The sequence below is a fragment of the Lolium perenne genome, chromosome 5 (assembly GCF_019359855.2).
Source record: "Lolium perenne isolate Kyuss_39 chromosome 5, Kyuss_2.0, whole genome shotgun sequence".
Lineage (NCBI taxonomy): Eukaryota > Viridiplantae > Streptophyta > Magnoliopsida > Poales > Poaceae > Lolium > Lolium perenne.
In genome coordinates, this window is record NC_067248.2 from 42,302,655 (window position 1) to 42,314,439 (window position 11,785).

At 43.6% G+C, this 11,785-nt stretch overlaps 1 protein-coding gene across 1 annotated transcript; it reads right to left on the reverse strand.

The window, feature by feature from the left end:
- Positions 1-12: 12 nt before the first annotated feature.
- On the reverse strand, positions 13-3,509 carry LOC127298502 (uncharacterized). Its single transcript, XM_051328351.2, has 3 exons — positions 3,303-3,509; positions 1,236-2,575; positions 13-837 (listed from the first exon to the last, which is right to left on the reverse strand). The coding sequence occupies exons 2-3, from the start codon at positions 2,565-2,567 to the stop codon at positions 364-366; spliced, it is 1,806 nt and encodes a 601-aa protein (XP_051184311.1). The 5' UTR covers positions 2,568-2,575; positions 3,303-3,509; the 3' UTR covers positions 13-363.
- Positions 3,510-11,785: the final 8,276 nt, after the last annotated feature.

Genomic DNA, 11,785 nt, shown 5'->3' on the forward strand with positions numbered 1-11,785 from the left:
GACATTCATATGTTCTTGCTAATCTAAGCTCCTGGAAAGGATATTTATCTTCAGATGATAATGACATTATGTGAACAACGCCATCAAAACTAATAGACTACAGCCACTCATGTCTCTGCCACAAAAGCTACATATACTCTGTCAGAATATGCTACAACTAATTCAATATTTTTCTTGAATTAGTTATAGCATTTTCTTACAGAATGTGCAATCCAGCACAGTATCACACTATCACTTCTACTAAACTGCCACAACTTCTAAACAGTTACCCCACTTTAACTAGGCATTTACACCGTCGTCCAACGATTGCAGAAAGCCAATGCACATATCACAGAACAATCGCCTTTCAGACAGATGATGCCACTAAGTTGGCACAACATACAGCTCCCTCTGACCCTCCTTCCACCAAGCTAACAAGAGCGCGACCATTGCTACAGCACAGATGAAGAGAAGAAGAAGAGCACGAGAGCAGTTGGTGCCCCCTTTCTTGCCTCTGGTCATCTTCTCTTTCTCAGCTTGACATTCTGCACTTGGTGATTCGCCTGCACTATCAGAACGCTCACCGTTGGTCGGTAACTTGAGGTCTTCTATCAAGGTGTCATCATTCTGTACATGACATTGCTTGTCATGCTGAATGGAATCCCAGTAGCCATTCCTTTCCGCAACTTCACCATCTGTACACTGTCCTGAACAGCGCCGTATCTGTCTGAAAGCTGGGCTGTCAGGTAATCTGTGAGTATCTCTTTTTGAATTGCTGCAGGAGTTGTAAAACTGGAGCTGCTTCCTTGGGGTTGACTGCATCCTATAGTCTTCTGAGAAACTTCCTCGCCTAGATATCTGAAACAAGTTACGAGTCCATGAGAGGGACAGAGATAAAGCTGTAAATTAATTTGCATCACAAAATGTCAAGCTTCTGCAGTTTCGCTCTACAGCCCAAAATTGTTTTATAAACTGGGACCACTGAGAGATAGCCCTTCAATGCATCAAAGGAAATTCCATGAGCAATCTATGAACATATATGGGGATGATCTATTTTGCACATGAAATTATTTTCTTTTGTACCAAAAGTCAAAAGGTTTGTTGTTCCTATCATTTGAAAGATATACTATTCCAGGACAAAGTACAAACGCTAACTCATACACCAAATCTTGACATGATAAGTCCCAAAGTTCTATAATTGTTCATACAAGTGAGAAGATGACCAAGTGATTAATAAATTAAGTTCTGTTGTGTACCTGAGAGAAACGATTAGTAGTTTGGGGTGTCAAACACGTAGGGCATGGATCAGCAATTCTTGTTGGCACATCTAAAGACCTCCTCAGTGACTTAAGCAGACCAGCAGAATTAGATTGTGCTATCACACCAGCACTATCATGATGATCAGGTATGATAGTGTGAGAAAAGTCATCGCTAGAAATTTGATGTGATTTGTCAGATCCATTACTCCATAGTCGCCTCCTTGCCCGTGCACTTCCAGGTACAACCGAGTGTTGTCCCAATGAAGGTTGGGAATCATGGTCTCTAAAACGATGAACAGATTGTACATCATCAGAAAGAGATTCATTTGAATCACTGTCTCTTATCTCTGCATCATCCATAACAGAATGTGAATATGATCCCTTCCTGCTATGTCTTCCACCATATTTTGCCAATGGACTAATTCTTCTGCCATACCCACAATCTTCCTGCCTGCAGAGTTTCTTAGCAGTCTCGGCTGCCTGAAAAGCTGGAGTGCTGATCTCTGGTACTGAATCATCCTGCAATCGCTCCATAGCTTGGATAATGCTACTGATCTCAGAAGATATGATGCTCAAATCCAGATTCTTCATGATGGAATGTATCATTTGAATGGATGATATGACCATCTGAGAATTTCTTTCTTTAGTACTCTCATCCAATATACTTAAGCCTGATCTTATCAAAGACCGCCCATAAGGCTCAAGTGTCAACCAATTCTGTTTTAATAGAGCAACCACCAAGCCTAAGTGTGAAATAGTCTGGCAGTGTACCTCCTCCAGTGCCCCTGAGACTTTTAAGCAGATATCATTAATCAACTCATGAGATGCAAATTGCCAATTGTTGGACTGGATAAGTGCAGTGACGCAGAGAGCAGAACCAGAAGAGACACACTCATTACTGCTCATCAACCAACCAGAAAGCGGACTGCAGAGAGAACTAATGATCCCACTTTTCTCCTGTTCTGTTCCCAGGGGATCAAGGCCATAGCGGGATATTGCGCATATCACCTTGGAGCAACCAACACTATGCAAGGACCCTGTGACTGATGACATGATTCTGATGATGGTTGAAACGATCCGGCTGATATGTGGTACAATGTTGCATCCATGGACTTCTGCAGCAGTCTCAAACACACATAAGACCTCCTCCTCGGTGTATCTGCATGGCTTGTCGGGGTCACAAAGGCGCGCGAGAAAGGGTGGAAGTGTGTTTGCATCGAGCTCTTTCACATACAGCTTCAACCCTCCGAAGGACTGGTTTTTGTTGAAAGGATCTGCCACAGAATCTTCCAGTTCCATCTGGTGCCCCGCTCTGAAACTCCTACCCATTGCATACACTGGACATATTCAAGAAACAAAAGAAAATCCATGAGTACCAAGTAAAAGCAGTAGCCAGATCTGGAAGTAGGTAAATAACTTTGGCTGGTCAACATAGTATGGTCTATTCAATTCGAAAGTGACAAACACAACATCATTCATTGACTTCATTTGTCACCACAACATTGTACCAAAAGCATACACAACACCAAATGGAGCACAAATTGCACAAGCCATAAAAGGAAATGCACACCTAACTACTAAAATGGAGATCATGAGTAACATCCTATACATGATGAGAAATACACAAAGTTACTATTAAAACCCCAATACTTGCGTGAATGACACTACCAATTAATAGCAGAAATCAGCAGCGCACTGCTGACAGCCCTTTTGTAACAGCCTCAATTTCTAGTACTTCCAAACAAAATCCCCAGTTTTCAGCACGCTGCCCAGCAAACCGAATGACCCTATGTAAACCAAAGTTTGGGGAGAAGAAGACCCTGATCTCCTTACTACGCTCCACCAGATCCCCAATCTCCAGTACAAGCAATCCAAGAACCGGGAAAAAATAACCACCGAATCTTCCCCCAAACATGGCGCAACTCGTAGCACCAGTTCGCTAGTCCAGGGAAAACCAGCGACAGGTCAATCTACGGATTCTAGAGATCGGACTCGAGGAGGAAACGCATGGGTTGACGCAACTGCCCGAGGGGAGCAATCCAAGAAAAGTTAGGGCTTGCTCACCAGCGAGGGGAGTCCCCGAGTCCGGTGGAGGGGGGGGAGCAGGGCGCGCCGAAGGGGGAGAGCTCCGTCCGCTCGGGGTGACGGGGTTGCTTGTTCCGGTGGGAGGGGGGCAGAGGGAGGAGGAGAGGCTGGCGGAGGCGGCGGCGGCGGCGCCGGTGGGGTTTCTTGGTTCTTTCCTTGGGTTTCCTTTTTCCGGTGACTTTGGGGGAAACGGACCGGCCGACGAACAGAGGGAGCGGGAACAGAAATTTTAGTGGACCCGAAGTGGGTGAGTAGTGGGCTTCACTCGGGCCCAACCCGTGCCAAAAGACAAAAAGGTTCTAAAGACAGAAATTTTAGTGAACTTTTTTTTATTTGCCAAAATATCCAGCAAGGTTTTACATTTTACAATTAGTTAATTCTAGGAAAAACTGTTACTCCCTCCGTCCATAATTAAACGCCAACCCGCAGTTCATATTCGTTTTTGCCAAAATATGGACGGGAGTGGACCGAGGGTTCGGTCGGAAAAAGATTAAGGATTTTTTTACAAAACTGTCAGTTCGGCGTTTAAATATGGACGGAGGGAGTAGGTTTGATTGTTCAAACAAAATGGCTATTAGGGATAACATATGCATCAAAAAAGGTACCGGGAGTCCAATATGACGGTCCTAGATTGAGCGATGTAGCAAACTTGGCTGGGTTTTGATCTTTTGTTTTGGAGGTTTGACATGTGTGGATGAATCCGCAATTGCCAAGGTCCACGAGTGATCGCAAATTTCCCTGAGGATGTTGCCGCAGCGTTCCACCTAATATATCCTTCGGAGATGGCATTCACCACTTCCTTCCACCAAAGATTAATAATGCAGAACGTATCTAACAGTACAGATCGATATGTCTGCTAAATGTTTGCTTTAAAATTTTCACAAAAGTTGTGACTATTAGACTTAATTCAGTGGCAGATCAAGTGGTGCGTCCATCTCAGATCGCTTTCATGCAAGGAAGGAACATCCTAGATGGGGTGGTCACTTTGCATGAGACAATACGTGAGATGCATCGCAAAAAGTTGAATGGGGTAATACTCAAAATCGACTTTGAAAAAGCCTATGATAAAATTAAATGGTATTTTCTTCAACAAGCCCTCGGGATGAAAGGTTTCTCCGAGGAATGGCGCGCTCTAGTTAATAACTTTATTTTTGAAGAAAGTGTTGCCATTAAGATCAATGATGACATCGGTAAATACTTCCAAACAAAAAAAGGGTTGAGGCAAGGCGATCTACTATCCCCAATGCTTTTTAACATTGTGGCGGATATGCTTGCTATTATAATAAATAGAGCGTGCTAAGATCGATGGCCAAATTGAAAGTGTAGTTCCTCATTTAGTTGACGGGGGCTTATCTATCCTCCAATATGCCGATGACACAATTCTCTTTATGGATCATGATTTGGAAAAGGCACGAAATCTGAAACTAATCCTTTCAGCATTCAAGCAGTTGTCAGGTTTTAAGATTAATTTTTATAAAAGTGAGTTGTTTTATTTTAGCGAGGCTAAAGATGATGCCAACCTGTACGCTGAATTATCCGGCTGTGGGATTGTTTGTTTTCCAATCAGCCATCTTGGTATTCCGATCCATTATCGGAGACTCACGTTGGCTGAATGAAAAATTGTTGAAGGAAGACTTCAGAAACGTCTTACTAGTTGGAAAGGAAAATTACTATCCCTTGGGGAAAAGTTAGTCCTCATAAATTCAGTACTTACGAATATGGTACTGTATATGATTTATTTCTTCCAATTACCCAAAGGAGTCTTGAAACGATTGGACTACTTCCGATCAAGATTCTTTTGGCAAGGAGATAGTGAGAAGAAAAAATATCGGTTGACTAAATGAAGTGTTGTCTGCCGTCCAAAAGATCAAGGCGGACTTGGTATCCACGATCTTGAGGTTAAGAACAGGGCCTTGCTAGGTAAAAGGATGGCCAAGTTATTAATGGAGGATGGAGTTTGGCAACAACTACTGCGGAAAAAGTAAGTAGGCTCAAAGGCGATTTCTCAGATTTTTTGGAAACCATGAGATTCCCACTTTTGGGCTGGCATTATGGCAACTAAAAAGCACTTTTTTCCAGTTGGGTTCATTCTCTATTAGAAACTGGGCGGAGATAAGGTTTTGGAAAGATAGATGGTTGGAAACAACCACTCTTCCCGAACAGTATCCAGCTTTGTACAATATTGTTTGTCATAAAAGGGATACCTTGAAGAAGGTGATGGAATCTTCTCCTCCCTCTGTGACGTTCAGACGCGATATTATTGGTCCCCGACTACTTGCTTGGAATGAACTGCTTGAGTGGTTGGATTCAATCCAGTTGGGTCAGGGACCGATGTGTTTCGTTGAGTCTCACTAAGAATGGTGTATTCTCCGTAAGTTCCATGTACAAAGCATTATGCATTCCGACTCAACCGGTCGTAAATAATAAAAACATCTGAAAGATGAAGATACCGCTGAAAACAAAGGTTTTTGCATGGTATCTTTGTCGAGGGGTGATTCTTACTAAAGATAACCTTGCAAGACATAACTGGCAAGGTTGTATGAAATGTGTGTTCTGTCACAAAGAAGAGACAATAAAACACATTTTCTTCAATTATCGGGTTGCTAGGTCTATATGGTCAATCATTCAGATAGGTTCTACCTTGTATCCACCTCGTAGTATTGCAAATATTTTTGGCAATTGGCTAAATGGAATGGATTCTACGTACAAAACGATTATCAGAGTGGGAGCGCTTGCAGTTGCATGGTCGCTTTGGCTATGTAGAAATGACAAGGTTTTTGATGATAAAAATTCTTATATTATGCAGGTCATTTACCGGTGTACAATTTTGCTCCGTTCATGGTGGCCACTTCACCGTTTGGAGGATCGCGAACTCTTTATGGATGTCTCTTCACGGTTGGAGAATACGGCCAAGGAGTTTATTCCCCAACATGAGTGGCTGTATAGCCGCAGGATCGAAGCCAATGGAGATTCGGACTAGTTGGCTTTTTTCCTTTCGTTTTTCACATTATTTTGTGCTACATACTAGATTATCAAACGGCTGTGTGCATCCTGGTTATGCAGAGGCTGGGTGTAATGCTTAAAATCTTTTGAGTAATAAAGCGCCCTTTATCGAAAAAATTCACCACTTCCTTGCAATTGAACACTACTTTCAATAGATGGATCAAGAGATCTTCTGGGGGCGCTAGAGACTCTTGGAAAGGCTAGAACTTCTAGCATGTATTGATCCACAACACCAGGAAGCACCACTTCAGAAAACCAATGTAGGTTGTGGTGTGAATGTGATCACAAACAAACCATTTCAACAACCAATTCACATCATTACAAGATAAAGATCCATCTAAGTTGAACTTAGCCACCCAAATAATGATGGTGTCGACTCCAAATGATAGGAGGCAGTTCTATCTCCTAATTTGGTCAAGGCGGTTATGTAGCCGACCAAGACCCGCGAGATAATCTCAAATGAGGTATTGAGTGTATGGTGGACTTTTAAAGTCCCTCTTGTGTACAATCTTCACTAGTGTTGTCTAAGTCACAAAAGTTTGCAATTAGTTACTCCATCCATTCTAAATTAAGTGTCTTAAATTTATCTAGATACGGATGTATCTACAACTAAAATGTGTCTACGAATGTCTTATCTACACAACGCATAATGCCTCGGTGTGGAAAGTTTGGGCCCACCAAGTGCAATTTTTTTGCAGGGTTAGCCATGCAAAATAGGTTATGGACGACATACCGCCTTCAAGCTAGGGGATGGACAAATTGTGGGAATTGCTATCTATGCAACCAAGTCCAAGAATCAGCTTCTCGTCTTCTATACAAATGTAGATTTACCTCGAGAACTTAGAAGGAAATTCTCTCATGGTGTGGCATCCAAAGCATTTCTCCACCTATAGCTCTATGGGTTGAAAAAACTACCATTGATGATTGGTGGACAAAGATGGCTCTCGACAAAGGAAAATAAAGGAAATCCATGGCCTCTCTCACCATGCTAGTATCTTGAGAACTTTGGAATGAGTGCAATGCGAGAGTTTTTCGGCATCACTCGTCTCCCATGACTATTGTTATTATAAGAATCAAAGATGAGGCAATAGCATGGCGCCTAGCCGAAGTGTTCTTTTTGAGTAATGTTATGCCGGGAGAGTAGACTTTTATCTGAAAATCCTAGGGCTTGTTCTAGACAATAAAACTCCATCAAACTCCTTCTCTATTAGTGAAAATGCAAGTCATTTTGCCTCGTTTAAAAAAGTATATGTACATCCATACCTATACAAAACTATAAAACTTATTTTAAAATAAAGGTAGTAGACAACAGAAGAAAAGAAAGACATTTCATTTCGTACAGATGTAAAATCAACTATTTTATGTATTCAGCACTTGCTGGGCTCCCCATGTCCAGATTTAGTAGGGATTCACTAAGAAACATGTACGGCTCATGAATGTCATTTGTAATTTATTTAGCCCAGCCTTTTATTTTCTGGTTACAATTTTTGATCATAATTGTTATTTTAAAACCCAAGTAAAACTTGCACACAAGAATTTAGATGAAACAAATCATTGGAAATGTTGTCTTGGAACCTATATATGACATTCAATTTTTTCCAACATATGCCCCATAATCGTTCTTTGAACCAGCCCTGTAGGTTCCGTTTCTAAGTTTAAACTACCTTTGTTATGACGAATAAGAGTTGTATTATTTTTGAAAAGTTAAATCATGTAATTTTTGACCAATTTTTTATAAAATAAATATTAACATGGAAAGTACAAGATCAGCATTTTATTAGATAAATCGTGAAATACATTTTCATATGATATCTATATAGGATATCGTATTTGTTGGTAGGTTTTGCTAAAATTTGGTTAAACTTTACTTGGCTTGATTTAAATAAAAGAAAATAAATGTCTTATTAACTGGAGGGAGCCCAATTCATGGTACGAGTAATTTATTTAGCAGGACTATTTTTGGTTTACAATGTTTGAAATGTCTGCGTATGATATGACTATAATTATAACTTTCCAAATTCGAATCAAACTCTTACACGGGACTTTCGAGTGCAGGCAATGGGCAGACTGAGAGAGTGAGCCGACGAACCCAAGCCCGTATCACCCGGTCAATTGGTGGTCGGCGGCCGGCGTTGCCTCCCCATACGAATCGATTCCTCCCATCCTACGATAGCGAGGGCACCCACGGTGATCTCCGATCTGCTCGGCCCTCCTCGTGCGCCGGGCGTCAACGTCGCCGGCGGCCGCCGGCCTGCCGGTTCCTGATGATTCCACTCGGTTTGTTGTTTGGCACTTGCTGATCTTCCCTTGCTCGTAAGGTATAGCAGTATACGTGTTGGTCTCGGATTAATCCGCCGCGTACGATTTGGCTTCCTTCCCAACTCGGATTCCCCTCGACCTCTATAACAATACCGCCGGCTGCTGATTGTAGGCAGATCCACCAGCGCCAACGGAGGCAGCCCACCAGAATTCAGCACTCGTGTAGTACACAAATTTCAAGCTTCTGCAACTCGGGACAAAGAACTCTCATGTCGAAGCGGCAGCGGCATGCCGACCAGAATCACCACCTGTGCCGCTGCAGCTGTGGCAAGGTGCCGGAGCCGGCGAGCCGGCGGCGGAGCAAGCACCTCTACATCGTCTTGGATGACTGGGAGGACGGGTACAGCATCCACAAGCTTGACGCCGGCAACTTTTTCTCCATCGACAGCGACGACGAGGCTGAGGACAATGGCATCGGAGTCGGGCTCATGCGTCTCCCCGAGCCCCCGGCAGCACGGCTAGCCCATTCAGGCCAGGCCAAGGACGCGTTCATCGCCTGTCTGGGGAGCAAGATCTTGGTTGCGAACGGCGAGGCGTACAATGAACAGGCTTGCACCCTTGCCTACGACACCGAGACCGCCGCGATGACCACGGGGCCCAGCCTACCCGGAAACCTCTACGGCTTGACGGTCGTCGCCGGAGAGAAGCAGCAGCAGAAGCTGTATGCGTTGTCGGGGCAAAGCGATGAGACCGGCGACATACGGGTGTCCTTCGAGGTTCTGTCATGGGTGCGCTGCGGAGGGCTATCGAGCAACAAGGCCCACAGGTGGTTCTGGGACATCGACGCCCCACCTCCGGCGCCGTTCAGCGGCACCGAAGAGTCCATGGCGGCCTACGCCGTGCACCCGGACGAAACCACCATCTTCTTCTCCACCAAGATGAAGGACCCGAACGACCGGTTCCGCGGGTGCACCTACTCCTTCCATGCTGTCCGCGGGGAGTGGAGGTCACACGGGCGGTGGGTGCTGCCTTTCCTCGGCCAGGGCTACTTCGACCGCGAGCTGGACGCGTGGGTCGGGCTCCGCCACGGCCACCGTGGCTACTCCGTTTGCGCCTGCCAGGTCGCCTCACGCCCCCTGCGCAGCGGCAGGGCGGAGCCGGAATGGACCACGGTGAAGGGCAAGCTGTTCCAGGAGGTGTCCCCGGAGAGACACCTCGGGGCCACTCTCACTTACATGGGCGACAGCAAGTTTTGCCTCGTCGAGAGGGTGATACACGAAGATGTGGAGCTGGAAGACGGCTGCGCGCTCCATGTCAGCTTCTTTGGCCTCAAGTACGATCGTAAGGGGGAGCTGCAAGTTACGGACCGCCGCACCACCAAATCCTATGCTGTGCCCAGGCATCTACAGACATTTTTGCATGCAGCATTCTGGATGTAGGAGCTAGCACGCTTGCTATTGCTAGTTGTTTGAGTAAACACACACGTGTAACATACTTAGCCAAGAAAAAACCAGGGATTGTTATGCTAATGTTGTTTTCCTGAATAATGAATCTGGTCCGTGATTCCCAGCTGGCAAACTGTTTGTATTGTCAGTAATTTGAACAATGTTTTTTCTACAATAGATGACTTGAATCTGGCTGTCTGGATATCATGAAGTTGTTATAATAAACACACACATGTAGCAGATTTAGCTGGGGAAAAAACATGTGACTGTTATGCAGATATTTTTTTGGCTGCATAATGGATCTAATTGTTGTGAAACTTTGTCAAAGAAGAAGTACCGCTAGTAAATTGAGTGCTGTTTCCTTTAGAGGAAGCTTTTACTGTCTGTAATATGGCTGCCTGGGCACATATTAGGCTTAATTCAGGGATGTCTGTTGCCGATCATATAGTTTGCAGTCTGATGGAGGTGTGCCAAACTGCCAATGTGCTGTGAATCTCCTACTGAGTTTGTTTAAAGTGTAGCTCCTTCACATCAACAGTACTGTTTGTGTACTCTGCTGGGGTGTTATGTTGGCATGCAGTTTCTGAAATAAAATTGGGGAGCTTTGCTCCCCTTTTTATCAGGAAAAATATCTCTAGTCTACTTTTTCTCTCTCTCTTCATAAGCACTCACTATATTCACTTGTTGCATTATTCAGCTGGATTAGTATTGTGTGATGTAGGGTTAGCAAGTAAATATGTGTGTATGTGTCCGTGTGTGTTATACAGGTGTTGGGTAGCCACTTCTTGTTTAGCTCAAGAATGAGCATTTCATAAATCAATTCCAAAACCTGTCGTATGTCAGCAAGAATATGTAGTACATGTATATGTGTGAAATATGCATGGTTTAAAATAGCGGTCTATTTTATTTAGCCTCGAAATTTTTGAAGGCTCTGAAAGGCTATAGTCGGGCTATAGTGGGCTATTCCATTTAGCGTTTTTTTTTTTTGAAATAGTTCAGTCATATCTTACAAAAGAAAGAAAGATGAAAACTATTCAAGGAAAACAAGTATTCAATTATTCAACTCACAAATTTTATCTGATCATATTAAACGGAAATTCAGAAAAGAAAAAATAAAAAAGAAATTAGAAGAGAAATTCAAAATACATGAGGTTTAGCGTTAAAAGGCTAAATAGAACTATAACCGGCTATTAGAGGTGTTCTCATTTAGCCTATAAATAGCATAGCCGCAGCGGGCAGGTCTCCTAAAAAGCTATAGCGGAGCTATAGCCGGCTATTTAAAACTTTGGAAATATCTAGGGAACCCCCTAGCTACTAGGGAAACTACAATATTTAAAATATCTCTTTAACACCTCTTCTCAAATTCATGGTGAATCAACAATACTGAGTTTGGAGAGTAGAAAGCTATGCCCGTCAACTACAACTTTGAAGGCATATACTGCAGCGCAATAAGCTGATCCTGCACACCGCCCATCAACACCAATATGCTTGGTAAGTTCATTCTTTACAAGGTCACGTGCAATACTAATAGCACCTGTACTATCAGACAAGAGAGGAGTCGGTTAACGGAGACACCAAAATCTGCAAGTAACCACCGTAACCAAGTCACCTCGTCAGTCAAAAGAGTCATAGATTGCAACTTAGCCTCTGCACTCGAACGGTAAACAACGGTCTGCTTATTTGTCTTTCATGGAATGAGAGAACCACCAAGAAAAATAAAGTAGGCTGAAAGGGGCCGTCGATCTGAAGGATCAC

Excerpts from the sequence above, each read along its gene's own strand:
- LOC127298502 (XM_051328351.2), bottom strand. The coding sequence starts at position 2,567 with ATGGGTAGGAGTTTCAGAGCGGGGCACCAGATGGAACTGGAAGATTCT. Across the intron at positions 838-1,235 it reads CTACTAATCGTTTCTCTCAG|ATATCTAGGCGAGGAAGTTT; the intron begins GTACACAACAGA and ends AACTTGTTTCAG.